Source organism: Sphaeramia orbicularis, chromosome 1, assembly GCF_902148855.1.
Source record: "Sphaeramia orbicularis chromosome 1, fSphaOr1.1, whole genome shotgun sequence".
NCBI lineage: Eukaryota > Metazoa > Chordata > Actinopteri > Kurtiformes > Apogonidae > Sphaeramia > Sphaeramia orbicularis.
The window spans coordinates 15314763-15330443 of record NC_043957.1 but is presented as its reverse complement, the minus strand read 5'-3'; the positions used below and the strand labels follow the sequence as shown (position 1 = coordinate 15330443).

The following is a 15681-nucleotide window of genomic DNA, read 5'->3' as shown; positions in this document are numbered from 1 at the left end:
CATGTGACCCTGTGCGTTACTACACTTCAACCTGCCTGGACACAGTCGCAGTCAAAAAACCAGACCGAACAGAGTGGATAGATTTCTTTGCCTGCTTGGCCCCTCTAAGACACCTCCAAGAGAAAATGTCTCTGTTTTGAATGTCTAGGGTCACGAGCCAAAAAGGTTAGGAACCACTGTTATAATGTGTTCTCTTTTTCAGTAATTTAATAACTGAGGTATTCTTTTTTTACGGTCTGTAAATATCAGCTGATTAGTCAACTTGGACAATATAAGCTTGACTTCTTCCTTCTCCATTTCAGACATAAAGTGTTGTTAAAGACCCAGTCAGTGCGACATTTGTTTCTTTTTCTGTTTAACTTATTGACTTCAATATTCTGGAGTGTTCTGTTTAAAATTGTAATTTCTTTTTGCCTTTTGTTCTCCTTTATATTTTATTCCTACTTATGTTCAGAATAAAATTTATCATTATCATTAACATTTCATTAAAATGAGATGAATCTTCTGTTACGATGGGATCAGAAGAATCCACATTCACCTGCCCTGAATTTACCTTTATGTATCTATATTTACCTGACTTAATGTCAAAAATATAGTTTTATTTGCCTTTCTTTTTCCACTGTGAGAAGGATGAACTCATTTCATTGTGATTCGACACTAACAGGATCACAGAACAGGAAGGTGTCATTTAATGTAACAATTCATCAGTAAATCTTAGACAAACTGCAAACACAATTGAACGTTTTCTGCATTTATCTTATTTAACAGTCGTCAAAGTCAAAGACAAAAACCTTTTTTAGGGGAATATTAAAGGTTAAAGTGTCATAAATGCTGGTGGTTTCTGGTTTTTAGCATCATGTATTAGTGAACATGATGTGGGTAGATGTCCTGACGCCCAACACTGCCATCACCACCTCATTTTAACGAGTTTAACGTCAAATAAAATGGGTTGATGTAAAAGACTGATATTTTGCTTTTTTTTTTTTTTTTTAATGGAATTATGTATTTTAAAACATTTCCCTGTGGTCTACATAAACTGTAAATTCTATGCTTGGGTCTGAATTTTTCATTAATTCAACTCCACAGGTCCATCTTCAACCCTATTTCTGAGTAATGACACCAGAAAGGTCGTTTTGAGTGTTGGCCCTTTAAATGCACAGGAGCCACTTCATGCCCCACCCCATCCAGGTTGTTGGCTGTGCTGCTCTGTCCTGTTCAACCAACAACTGAACATTTTAGGGAATCTGTTCAAAGTTTGGACATATTTTCAGTTTTTACTAGAACCGCTGCTGCTGATAAACAATTGTGTTGTACTCGGAGAAATGTTTGTCGGAAGTATGGACCTTATATGCGCAAATGTCATGATGTAACTAGTTATAGACGTAACAAATTAAGAAGGAATTAAAACAGGTTGTAGAAATCCACTTGATTTTTGCCAAAATGAATATAAAGATAGCTTTGCAGCACCTGGAGGGTTCAAATTCAAGCTTTATGAACTATTAGAGTCCAAATACACAAATAAATGTACCAAAGACTAATAAAAGTGGGTTTAGCAAAATATGACCCCTTTCACATTGAGGTCAACACAACGACATGCAGACATGAAACCATGTGACGAATCACAGAAGACCAACAGGACGGTAGATTTTATTCCACTGAGTTCAGATGTGGTTCCAGTTCTTCAGTTGATGAGAATTTAGGTCAAATACCAGAACATAACATATGTGTTAGAACATACAAGGTGGGGAAGCAAAATTTACAATGAACATTAGTTGTTTTTTTCTCAGCAGGCACTACGTCAATTGTTTTAAAACCAAACGTATATTGATGTCATAATCATACCTAACACTATTATCCATACCTTTTCAGAAACTTTTGCCCATATGAGTAATCAGGAAAGCAAACGTCAAAGAGTGTGTGATTTGCTGAATGCACTCGTCACACCAAAGGAGATTTCAAAATAGTTGGAGTGTCCATAAAGACTGTTTATAATGTAAAGAAGAGAATGACTATGAGCAAAACTATTATGAGAAAGTCTGGAAGATACTATTAAAGAAGAATGGGAGAAGTTGTCATCCGAATATTTGAGGAACACTTGCGCCAGTTTCAGGAATCGTGTGAAGGCAGTTATTGAGAAAGGAGGACACATAGACTAAAAACATTTTCTATTATGTACATTTTCTTGTGGCAAATAAATTCTCATGACTTTCAAAAAACTAATTGGTCATACTGTCTTTCAATCCCTGCCTCAAAATATTGTAAATTTTGCTTCCCCACCCTGTATGTGTGTGTTTATGTGGATGTATTTGTGGGGATGCCACCTGGATGGGGTGGGGGGTGGGGGGGGTGTTCACAACTTTTGTAAGAAATGCTTTAATGATCTTAATGCTGTTGATATGAAAAAATGATAAAGTTGTAAAAAAATAATAATAATAACAGAACATAAACTAAACTCAGCATCTGTGGAACATGAGCATCATCTGGAGGTTTGTACCATTTAGAACCAGGCAAGTTCCACATACGGTAAAATAATACAACAATAATTTATAAACAATGACAACTCCAAATTTACTCTGTGGTTTAATGTGAAACATTTACAAACTATTTACATTTACAAACCATTCTTTCACAATAAAATGTGAATCACAAATATCAACATAAAATGCCTGAATTAAAGTAAGTGCAATTTGAACAATATTCTACCTGTTACTAAATGTTCTGTCTTTGTGGATCCACTGTGATCTATAAGTTTCAGTGCACGTGTAAATGATGAATGGAGGCATGATATTGTTCAAATTGAACCTATTTGTCTTAAAACATTTCAGGTTGTTCATATTTGTTCAGGTTATTCTATATATTTGTAAATGTCAACATTTTCATGCACCAAAACAAAGAAATTGTCTGAGTTGTCATTATTTATATATATGTATAATAGGTTATTCTATTATTTTACTGTATGTGGCCCCTGGACTAAAGTGAGTTCAGTTCGGTTTATGTTCTTTCATCATTAACTTGTGATTAATTAAGATCCATCTGTCTGTTTCATAATAAGAGAAGTTTCCAGAAAAGACTGTTCATCCAGTCGGAGGTAAAAGGAAACACACCAAGTTCATCAAAAACGCCAGCACTTAAAGACAGAAAATGTGACACAACTCGTCAGGTTCAGGTTTGAGGAGCAGAGCCACAACGTAGAACTAGGAGAAGAACCACTATGGAGAACCAAAAGCAGAACCAAGATGAAGAATCAGGAGCAGAACCATAACATAGTACCAGAAGCACAACCATAACTAAGAACCAGGAGCGGAACAATGACTGAAAACCAGGGGGATAACTATGACGGAGAACCAGGAGCAGAACCCCCTCCTGGCGCTGAAGGTCAAACTCCTCCTCCATGTCATCTCCACACACATACTAGTTATCATCATCAACATCATCATCATGTTGAAGGTTCTACTGGTTCTGTCAGTTAGTTCTCCTTTGCAGATCAAGAACCAGAATGCAGCTGGACCAGTTCTACCATGTGGTCTCTTTCATTTTTCTGGTTCTTTGAGACTCATTACAATAGTGATGTAAACACTGGTACATCTGGTACCAAATGGACCTCTGAACCGCTGATCTTCAGGAGAACCAGGTCTGAACCCTGGTGGACTCCAGGTCTGAACCATGGTGGACTCCAGGTCTGAACCCTGGTGATTCTCTGCTCCGGACTCTGACATTGGACCTTTAAATGGAGGCTGCTGTACTGGAGGATGCTGGGATATTTTAGGATGACGATGCTGAGGATGAGGATGACGTCCGGGGGGCGGGGCTCCGCTGGTCCCTTTAACCTCAGCAGTGCTGACGTCAGACCGGATAAGCCGGTAAAAGCTGCGCTGTGTGTAGGCTCCGGGAGGGACGGACTCCTCCTCCTCCTCTTTGTCTCCATGCGGATCTCCTCCCTCCCGATCCGACACAAACACCGAGCCTTCCTCAGCCGCCGCCCCGACCTGCCGCTGCCTCCGGCCGGCGGTGCGTCCCGGCCGAGCCCCGCTGAGGTGGCCTGGGTCTCGGGGAGGGATGCTGGTCCCGGACTGATCCGAGATCGACGCCACGGAGGAAGCAGGACGTGACCGGGCAGGATGCCTCTGACTCCGGTCAGTGAGTCCGAACAGGTATGGCATCCCCGAGCCCTGCGCTCCGTCATCGGTTATCGATCAGGTATTGATCAGTCCTGATGGGATTCTGTCTAATTGGTCTCATTCTGTGTCTTCATAGACTTTAATCGAACACTGTCGTTGTTTGAGTTGAGTTTCATTCATTTACATGTTTCCGTTTATTTCTAATAACAGAGGAAGTTGAACTGTTTGATAACTAATCAATTATTATTGCATTTAATGCTTTTATTTGTCTTCTGATGAATATTTTTATTTGTGTGAATATTTATTTGTGTTTGTATCGGGATTTTATTCTTACTAATAATGGGATTTTTTTTTTTTAAACATATCATTAACATAAGAGGATGGAGGGTAAGAGGTGTTATGATCTAATTGATCAGGTGATCTGTGTTTTGGTCAGTGTCTGTCTTTCATTTGTTTGTGGTTGAAGGAGGTTGTCATGCATCATCAGGTTCAGGAGCAAAAACCACAAAAACAAGGTGTAAACAACAACTACCATGACCTGTGACCTGTGACAGAACTTGTGTGTAGTTTTGGTGTTTATTGGATGTAGATCAGCTGATCCCAGCGGACATGCCCACTTCCACAGTGTAATTCCACTGATGACCACTAGAGGATGCTCTGTTCAGAATGTACTCGGATCAAAGTGAAACTAATGGAAATGGAACAAACATATGTTCTCATTTATAAGTGACATTTTGAGGCCATCAAATTGAACCATCGCCATTTTTCCAGCTCCACCCCTTTAGTCCAAATATGGACACTTCCGGCTCCATTCACCCTCAACTTTAAATTGGTCCAAACTTGACATTTCTGTTTGTATTTGAGTCAGAGCCACAAGAATCACATGGATCTCATGCTGTTGTATTTTTCATCTCCGTTCATGTTTGAGGATCAGATTCAGATCAGACTTTTCACTGTGTGCACCAACCTGTCAATCACACCTGTCAATCAAAGCCCAACATGGCTACTTCACTTTAATGGATTAGGACTTATCGGTAGGGTCCAAATAAAACCAATAGAACCAAAATGACCCCTGGGAAAAAAAAAAAAAAAAACACTTCAGGGTAAGTGTATGGGAGCATCTAGTGGCTGTCAGTGATATTACAACTTTAACATAGTAAAGAACTTGACTTGTTATGTTTCTATTCAATAGAGGGTAAATTGTGTGGAACATTTCTCAAGAAAAAAAAAACGTAACTTAATCCTAAGCATTTGCAAAGAAATTTTAAACACCCTAAATTAACAAAATTGTATTAATTCAAACTAAACGGAAAATAGTAAAAGTTGACACCTTGGTAAAAGCAGAAGAACCGGTTCTTTGCTGCAGTGAAGGAGATTTAAAATCCAGGTTCTGAAACTTCCCCAAAGCAGAAAAATCTAAAGAACTGAATCTTATGTCATATTTGTTTAATGTTCAGAGAGTGAAACCTCAGAGATAACAGACTGAAAATAATGAACATTAACTACTCTACAAAGTGTGAATCCTTTTCAACCTGATTCATCTGGTTTTGACTTTCATAATGTTTTCTTTTCTATCAGTTACTGTTTCATATGTTTAGGTTGAATAAAATAGACTTTATTTGCCATTTGCACAGATACATAACAGTATAGGCACATTGGAATTCTTGTGCGTTTCCCTGAGTCAGAAAAGGAGCTCTAAAAAAGTAAAGATATGACAAAAAAGACAGATACAAAAACATAAGCACAGCTAAAACATACAAAAAAAAAAGTTATATCACATACAACCTCAAATACACATTTGTAAAATAGAGTATTGTAAAAAAAAAAAAAAAAAAAAAAAAAAAAAAAAAAAAAAGAGTTATAATAATAATAATAATAATAATAATTAAAGCCGCAAGCGGCATCTAAAGGCCCTCGCCAAGGGCACGTCCAGTAGAAGTATGCTCATCATTCAGCAGGTGGCGCTCTAGCACCAAATTTCAATGTCTTCTGATGAATGGGTGTAGGCTTGGGAGATTGACAATTGACTCAAATTTGAGACAAATCACTGTTTATAAGTCCGAACTGAACAAATTTTATATAAATAAATCTGTAGGGGGCGCTGTGGAGCCAAAATTCAATTTGTTCCATTGAATGGGTGTAGGCCTGCGAGATGTACCACTGAGTCAAATTTGAGCCAAATTGGTGTTCGTATGTCTGAACTGTTACAATTTTCGTCAAGGTAAATTTGTAGGGGGCGCTATTGTCTGAATTTACAGTGTCTTCTGACAAATGGGTGTAGGCCTAGGAGATGGACAACTGATTTGAGACAAATCAGTGTTCGTATGTCCGAACTGAACAAAATTTTGTATAAATAAATCTTTAGGGGGCGCTATGAGCCAAAATTCAATTTGTTCCATTGAATGGGTGTAGGCCTGTGAGATGTACCACTGAGTCAAATTTGAGCCAAATCGGTGTTCGTATGTCTGAACTGATGCAATTTTCGTGAAGGTAAATTTGTAGGGGGCACTACTGAGCGAAGTGGCAATTTCTTTTGATAAATGGGTGTAGGCCTGGGAGATTGACAACTGATTCAAATTTGAGCCAAATTGGTGTTCGCATGTCTAACGTGAAGTAATTTTCGTAAAGGTAACATTGTAGGGGGCGCTATGGCGCCGAATTTAAAATTTTTCTGATAAATGGGTATAGGCCTGGGATATAGACGTCTGAGTCAAATTTGAGCCAAATTGGTGTTCGTATGTCCGAACTCAAGCTATTTTAATAAAAAATATTGAAAATTTTTGTAGGGGGCGCTGTAGTGCAAAATTTCAGTTTCTTTTGATAAATAGGTGTAGGCCTGGGAGACAGATGTCTGAGTCAAATTTGAGCCAAATCGGTGTTCGTATGTCCGAACTAATGTCATTTTTGTAAATGTACATTTTTAGGGGGCGCTATAGTGCAAAATTTCAATTTCTTTTAATAAATGGGTGTAAGCCTGGTAGATAGATGTCTGAGTCAAATTTCAGCCAAATCGGTGTTCGTATGTCTGAGCTGAAGCCATTTTTGTGATGGTAAATTTTCGAAAAAACTTCGCAAAGTTTGCAACCTCGTCACACAAAAACGGTGATGCCGATTCAAAAAATTCGGCTAACTTTTGATGCCCCACTTCTCTAGATACTGTACACTGATTTTGAGCTCATTTGGCCAAACGGCTTAGTAGGAGATAGTTAAAATACAACGTCAGCGAAAACGCTGACTCAGCATTTTGGAAATTTCAATCCAATATGGCCGACTAAGGGTTGGTTTAGGGGCGTGGCCATAATAGTATTTTTGTTTGTCTCCTCATGATGAGTCTGTGTACTGATTTTCGTGGCTCTATGACAAACTTTATGTTGGACGCGCTCCCATTGGCGCAATGCATTTCCACTTTTCAAGGGGGCGCTGCCGCAACATTTATTTACCGACATCTACGAAACCTATATGTAAATTCAATTTCTCGCACTTCTGAATTTTAGGCAAAATTTGGTGAGTTTTCGTAAATGTTCAGGGGGTCAAAATTGAGCTCAAAGCGCAGGAGAAAGAAAAATAAGACAAAAAAAAAATTAAAGCCGCAAGCGGCATCTAAAGGCCCTCACCACGGGCACGTCCAGTAGAAGTATGTCCATCGTTCAGCAGGTGGCACTCTAGCACCAAATTTCAATGTCTTCTGATGAATGGGTGTAGGCCTGGGAGATCGACAACTGATTCAAATTTGAGGCAAATCTTGTTTGTATGTCTGAACTAAAGAAAGTTTTGTATAAGTAAATCTGTAGGGGGCGCTATGCAGCTAAAAATAAATTTCTACCATTGAATGGGTGTAGGTTTGCGAGATGTACCACTGAGTCAAATTTGAGCTAAATCAGTGTTCGTATGTCCGAATTAATGCAATTTTCGTGAAGGTAAATTATTAGGGGGCGCTAATGAGCGAAGTGGCAATTTCTTTTGATAAATGGGTGTAGGCCTGGGAGACTGAACACTGATTCAAATTTGAGCCAAATTGGTATTCGTATGTCTAACGTGAAGTAATTTTCGTAAAGGTAAAACTGTAGGGGGCGCTATGGCACCGAATTTCAAATATTTCTGATAAATGGGTGTAGGCCTGGGAGATAGACGTCTGAGTCAAATTTGAGCCAAATCGGTGTTCGTATGTCCGAACTGAAGAAATTTTAATAAAAAAAATATTTAAAATTTTTGTAGGGGGCGCTGTAGTGCAAAATTTCAGTTTCTTTTGACAAATAGGTGTAGGTCTGGGAGACAGATGTCTGAGTTAAATTTGAGCCAAATTGGTGCTCGTATGTCCGAACTGATTTCATTTTTGTAAATGTACATTTGTAGGGGGCGCTATAGTGCAAAATTTCAATTTCTTTTAATAAATGGGTGTAGGCCTTGGAGATAGACATCTGAGTGAAATTTCAGCCAAATCGGTGTTCGTATGTCTGAGCTGAAGCAATTTTTGTAATGGTAAATTCACGAAGAAACTTTGCAAAGTTTGCGACGTCGTCACACAAAAACAGTGACACCTATCCAAAAAATTCGGCTAACTTTTGATGCCCCACTTCTCTAGATACTGTACACCGATTTTGAGCTCATTTGGCCAAACGGCCAAGGAGGAGATAGTTAAAATACAACGTCAGCGAAAACGCTGACTCAGCATTTTGGAAATTTCAATCCAATATGGCTGACAAAGGGTTGGTTTTGGGGCGTGGCCATAATAATATTTTTTGTTTGTCTCCTCATGATGAATCTGTGTACCGATTTTCGTGGCTCTACAACAAACTTTACGTTGGACGTGCTCCCATTGGCGTAATGCATTTCCACTTTTCAAGGGGGCGCTGCGGCAACATTTCTTTACCGACATCTTCGAAACCTATATGTAAATTCAATTTCTCGCATTTCTGAATTTTGTGCAAAATTTGGTGAGTTTTCGTAAATGTTCAGGGGGTCAAAATTGAGCTCAAAGCACAGGAGAAAGAAAAATAAGACAAAAAAAAAATAAAAATAAAAATAATAATAATCTGAGCAAGAACAATATAGGCGTTACCGTGGCAACCACGTATTTGACTGTATTTGGAAGTTCTCGAGGTCCCCCACATGTGTGTGGGGTCAGATGTCACCTGTCGTGCACTTACACACATGTGACTGACCGCGACTGGGCGTGTCCCATTGACTCCCATTCATTCTGAGCAGGTGTAAATATGCGATTTGTGCACATGTCATGTACATCGTCGGAAAGGTCTCAGTGCCGTGAATGTGAATATGTGTGAGAGTGGCGACAGTGGCGAAAGGCGACCGCGTCACTGGCAATTTCGTCCCCATGCGCCCACTGCAGACTCAATAGGCCCTGCGCCGGCTTTACTTGGCTAGGGCCTAAAAATAAAAATAATAATAATCTGAGCAAGAACAATATAGCCGTTTCTATGGCAACCACGTATTTGCCCTTTTTTGAAAGTTTTCGAGGTCCCCCACATGTCTGTGGGGTCAGATGTCACGTGTCGTGCACTTACACCCATGTGACTAACCCCGAGTGCGCGTGTCCCATTGACTCCCATTCATTCTGAGCAGGTGTAAATATGCGATTTGTGCACATGTCATATACATCGTCGGAAAGGTCTCAGTGCCGTGAATGTGAATATGTGTGAGAGTGGCGACAGTGGCGAAAGGCGACCGCGTCACTGGCAATTTCGTCCCCATGCGCCCACTGCAGACTCAATAGGCCCTGCGCCAGCTTTACTCGGCTCGGGCCTAATAATAATAAGAGTCCTGAGAGGTAACAACAAGTTATTGCACATTTGAATTAAAAGTACTGGGACGTAGAGCAGGAATGTTGGATAATTCACCTCAAAGTGAAATTAAGTCCGGTTTGGAGAATGGGAAGAGTTGAAGGTTGTGTTAAAATGTTGGAATCACTTTCCTAGAGGTCAGTGTTGAAGTGTTACTGGACGGTTTGACCTGGTTGTTTTGTTCTTTAACCTTCAGATCTGTCAGACGAGAGGCTCCAACTCTTGGTTCACTATTGATTTTTTTTCCCAGAATACACCTGGGCATGTGATACAGCAGCTCCTCCATGAGTCACATTCAGAGTTTTGTCATGTGATGTGATAGTTTTTTAGTTTTTGGTTTAACCCACCCTGATGCCCCGGGCTTCCTCTGTCTCCATGGCAACTCATGGGTTCACTGTGGGATTCCCCCACCATCGGCGTGGAAACACCCTCATCTCTGAATAAAGATAATGATGACACATGATGCCTTAGTACTCATAGTAAGTATTATTTACTGAATCTGAGGCTGGAGGTGGTTTTAATGAATACTGAGGTTATAATGATGGTTTCTTCATGGTTCATCTGGTGAACGTCTGGTCTGTTAAAGTCAAGAAGTCACAACACAAATGTATTCAGTCAGTGTCACAGAAGAGGAAAGAAACCTGAAAACATTTTACAGAAATCAGACAAATTAGGCCTTTTTTTAATCAATTATCAAAGTAGCTTTTACTGATATTAATATGTTTTCATGAAATATTGATTAAATGGGATTTGGATAATAATAAGTTTTCATTAAGTTTTAATGTAGTTTTCCTGAGAAATCAATTTGCTTATTTTTAACATTTATATTGCAGTTTAGTTTTGGAAAAATACATTTTGATGAATATCTCATATTTGTAGATTTAATGTTTCATATCACTTCGTTGATGTACAGTATTTTTACCAAACAAATCTTGTTTTGTTTTTTTTCATTTCAAATTTTCCAGGTTTTTTGACTCAGATTGATGTGTGTGGTATGACAACGACCGACTCTAAATACTACAGTACCCATGAGCCTCAGCCCCTGTTGCCATGGAGAGCAGCCATGGCAACAGCCAAAGTAGTGCATTTTGAGATTAATTTGTTTTAATTGAATGTTGGTTAAAATGCAGACTTCGACAATTAGTGTGTCTTAACGTAAATTGAGAGGGGGAAAATGTGTCAAAGATAAAAACAAGTTGTAACAAGAAAAGCACTCGGAGAGCGCAGACCTCCGCCAAGACAGATCTGCCCCCCCACCCCCCAATCACCACCAAAATTTAATCATTTCTGCCTTGTGTCAGTATCAACATTTCCTGAAAATTTCATGAAAATCCATCCATAACTTTTTGAGTTATCTTGCTAACAGACAAACAAGCAAACACGCACACACACATGCAAACACACAAAGCAAAGTGATGACAATACCTCCTGGCAGAGGTAAAAAGCTGAATTCTAATTTTTTTAAAAATTTAAAACTACACATGAAAACAAAAAAAAATCCACTTTTAAAACCTAATGGCGTAGTTTCGGTTCACTGATATAGGTGGACTTTATAATAACAAGAGCATCTGAAGCTCTGTGATTGGACGGTTGTTGATGAAATGCATCCTGGCAGTTGTAGTCTTAACACAGCTTTTATCTGAAAAACAAACACAAATACCAGTGAAGTCTGTTTTTATTTAAGTTCCTTTGATCCACCTGTTGACAAAGTTCAGCGATTTAACCTCCATCTGTGACGATGTGACGACATGAACTAAAGGACGGAGAACCATGGTCCAGTTCTGGTCTGAGCTTCACCTGTTGCTTATCTGAGCCGGTTTCACAGTCATGACATAGCGTTGTAACAGTAGAACCTTTTGTGGAACCTTCTCAGATGCTGTCAGACCGGTTTGTCTCTGATCTGGTTCCTCTGAGCGCCTGCAGCCACCGATCCCAGACCAGCACTGAAACCAGAAACCAGAACCTGGGAACCAAAACCCCAGAACCAGAACCCAGGAACCAGATCCCAGGAATCAGAACTCAGGAATCAGAACCCAGGAACCAGAACCCCAGTACCCACAAACCAGGAACCAAAACTCTGAACCCAGGGACTAGATCCCAAGAACCAGAACCCAGGAACCACAACCCATGAACCTAAACCTTGAGCCCAGGAACCAGAACCTGGGGACCAAAACACCAGAACCCAGGAACCAGAACTCAGGAATCAGAAACCAGGAACCAGAACCCCAGTGCCCACAAACCAGAAACCACAACCCTGAACCCAGGAACTAGACCCCAGAACCAGAACCCAGGAACTAGATCACAGGAACCAGAACCCCAGAACCCAGGAACCACAACCCATGAGGCAAAACCCTGTACCCAGGAACCACAATCCAGACCCTAGGAGCCAGAATACTAGAACCCAGGAACTAGATCCCAGGAACCAGAAACCAGGAACCAAGAGCCAGATTGGATTTAATGTTTACTTTGTTCATGTAACGGTGGGTCGCCGTTGCGTCCGGTCACCGTTACATAGACATTAATGACATTAGTATATTGTACAGTTATGAAGCATGAAGAAATGGACACACATTCCGGGTAAATGTTTTTATTGATTAATTGTATTGTTTGGAGGGTGATTCGGGGTGAGCAGGTCCAGCGGGGGAGGGTGAGCCGTGTGTGCAGCGGTCCTCTCTTGCCGGGCGTGCATAAAAAAGCCTGTGTATGATAAGTGTATGTGCAGAGCAAATCATTAAAGTTAAAGAACAACAGTAAATTACAAGTTAAGATTGTTACTTTTTTTAGAATATATAAAGACGCCAATTTACCTTCATGTGGGCTTCCGGTTCCGGTTGTGTCCGGCCAAAAGATTCCCCGGGGGGCGAGGACGCTATTTAAAGGTTCCGGGAGGGGAGCGCACATGGGGTGGTTAAAGGAGGGGTGTTCTGGTGATGGGGAAATGTAAATATGTATATATGTGTGGTGTAATGGTGTTTTGTAAATATAAGATGTATTAATCTTTGTAAATAATGTATTTTATTGAGTTGTGGTGTTTTTAAAATTAGAAAAACTGTTGTTTGATTTGATAGATTAATTGTGTTTCCCCTGTGGGAAAAATGGTTTGGACAAGTCACATGCACAGGGCTTTTGGTATAAATACAGGTCATTTTAGAGTTGAGTATGGTTGGTGAAGGTTGTGTTTTTCGTCATGCTGAAGAAAAATAAAGGTAATTGAGTCTTTTACTTCCGTCCTGGGTTTTTGCTCCTTTTTGGAAACGCGCCTTGACCGCTCGGGCTATCACAGTTCAGTTTCAGTTTAATCCACTTAACCAAAATACACATCAAATCATTAGATTTCAGTCAGCATCAGTGGTTTTGTGTGGTCTCATTGCCATTCTATGTTGTCACATGGTTTGTCTCGGTCAAGGCCAATGCTGATGTTAGTCCCTGTTGATTTTTGCCTTTATTTTTTCTCCATCTCTGTGACAGATAAAAGGTTCTTCATGTCATTTTATTTATCTGTTTATTTAGGAATTTGTACAAGTTTTCAGATGAGAATTGGAACAAAATGTTAAATATTAAATTGTATTGTTTGGAATATAGATGTGAAAAGGAAACAGGTCACTTCATTGTTGTGATCGTGGAGGTCGGTTCATCTGATCCTGGTTTCAGTTTTGTATCCAGGTTCAGGTCTTTCCACTTTCTGTGACTGTTTCACAGTAAAGTTCTGTTGAGTTTAGTTCAGAGAAGTTCTTCTTATCAGTTTTTGTGAAACACCTTCAAGAACATGTTGTGTAGAACCAGGTTCTGGTTGGACAGTGGCGGTCTCTCCTCTGTCCTCTGTCAATTCAATTCAATTCAATTCAATTCAATTTTATTTGTATAGCCCAATATCACAACAAGGTTATCTCAAAGGGCTTTACAGAGTCAGTTGGGTGTAAACATCAACAGTCAAATAATCAGCAAGAAAATGAGTAATGTCCAGGGCATCCCCCGTCCTTAGACCCTCCTTCTCGGCAAGGAAAAACTCAAAACCCAGTGGGAAAAGGGAGAAACCTCGGGGAGAACCACAGTGAAGGAGAGATCCACTCCCATGGACGGACAGGCTATAGATGCACCAGGACTGATGGACGTCCATTTGCAGATGTAGTTCCAGTCTGCAAGGATGCAGTAGGGTGGATACATTGGACATACTGTCCTTTGTCTGTTGACATTATCCATCATGAATCTGTCTCTGTCTTTCAGGTGACCATGGCGGATGGTCTCCCTGAGCCGCCAACTCCGCCCACCAAGTCATCAAGCCGCCTCAGTCTTTCACGATGTCGCAGCTCCATCGCAGACGAGCAGCCGCACATCGGTAACTACCGCCTCCTGAAAACCATCGGGAAGGGCAACTTTGCCAAAGTGAAACTGGCCCGACACACTCTGACGGGACGCGAGGTGAGGACATGTCACATGACCACGACTTTCACAAAGAACACAATGAAACAGAGTATGAATACTTCAAGAGAGTACTGCAGTACAAGTATCAGGACTAGGGATGGGAATGAATAAGAAATTAGGGATTCGAACTAAAGACTCCAAGGAACTGAGCTACCGGGAACTGGTTCTCTACAAGAACTGGATTCCCATCCCTACTCAAACCTGGACTTTACTTTCCCTTTGACTCCAACAATTTAAAGCAGGAATGGAATTCCCATTCCCACAATGCAATTCGCAACAAAATTTCCGAAAAGGCCCGAGTAACATTTTGGTTTGTTATGTAAACAAGCAGAGTGTGTTTATGAGTCATCTTTGAGGTTGGTCACCATAACGGAAGTGATTCAGGTGCATAAGCACAGAAAGACTAATGGATTAGTGATAATTAGGCTATGACTAGGCTTTTACAAATATGAAAAAAAATTTGTGATGAAAGTCAAACGCTGCTTTAACTCAAGTATCTGCTGTTTACACTCTTCACATTTTCAGACCAGATCACATTTTTTAATGCGGTGAATTGCACAGTATTTTAATTTATGTTGTTGTTTGTCTGATGTCAAACTAATGGATCAAACAGTAAAATGTAGAAATGACCATCAGTGGAGATCAGACCATCAGGCTCTGCCCACCATCATTTTCTGGCACTCTGACGAATGATGGATGTTTTTTTTTGGCTCCTCCAGGTTGCCATCAAGATCATTGACAAAACGCAGCTCAATCCCAGCAGTCTGCAGAAGGTAGGCATGATCTCTGACCTGTTGATAGGTTGACGAGTTGTTTTACGTGAATGCAGACAGATGTCCAATAAAGGTCATTTTAATGTCCAATAAAAGTCATTTGAATGTCTGATAAAAGTATTTTAACATCAGATAAAGGTCATTTTAACGTCCGATAAAAGTCATTTTAATGTCTAATAAAAATCATTTTAACATCTGATAAAAGTCCAAGTGATAATGTCCAACAAAAGTCGTTTTAATGTTTGATAAAACTAATTTCAGTATCCAAAAAAGTCATTTTAATGTTTGATAAAGGTCATTTTAATGTCCAATAAAAGTCGTTTTAACGTCTGATGTTGGTAATTTTAATGTTTGATGAAGGTCATTTTAACATCCAATAAAGACAATTTTAATATCCGATAAGGGTTATTTTTAACGTCCGATAAAAGTAATTTCAACATTAGTCGATCTGTGACTTGATGGACATGGGTCCAGTTTTTACTTGTGTGACTTGAGTTCTTAATAATGAGTTGAAACCTGTCAATCACCTGTTTCAATTAATGGGATGGAATCATAAGGGGTGGGGCCTGG

General features: G+C 39.8%; 1 protein-coding gene across 1 annotated transcript in view; it reads left to right on the top strand.

The window, feature by feature from the left end:
- Positions 1 to 3045: 3045 nt before the first annotated feature.
- The window catches only part of mark1 (MAP/microtubule affinity-regulating kinase 1), a 34332-nt gene continuing 21696 nt past the window's right edge, over positions 3046 to 15681 (top strand). The window contains exons 1-3 of the mRNA XM_030157277.1: positions 3046 to 4151; positions 14141 to 14335; positions 15058 to 15111. Of these exons, the coding sequence (XP_030013137.1) occupies positions 4119 to 4151; positions 14141 to 14335; positions 15058 to 15111 (282 nt within the window). The 5' untranslated portion in view covers positions 3046 to 4118. The remainder of the gene's footprint in view (positions 4152 to 14140; positions 14336 to 15057; positions 15112 to 15681) is intronic.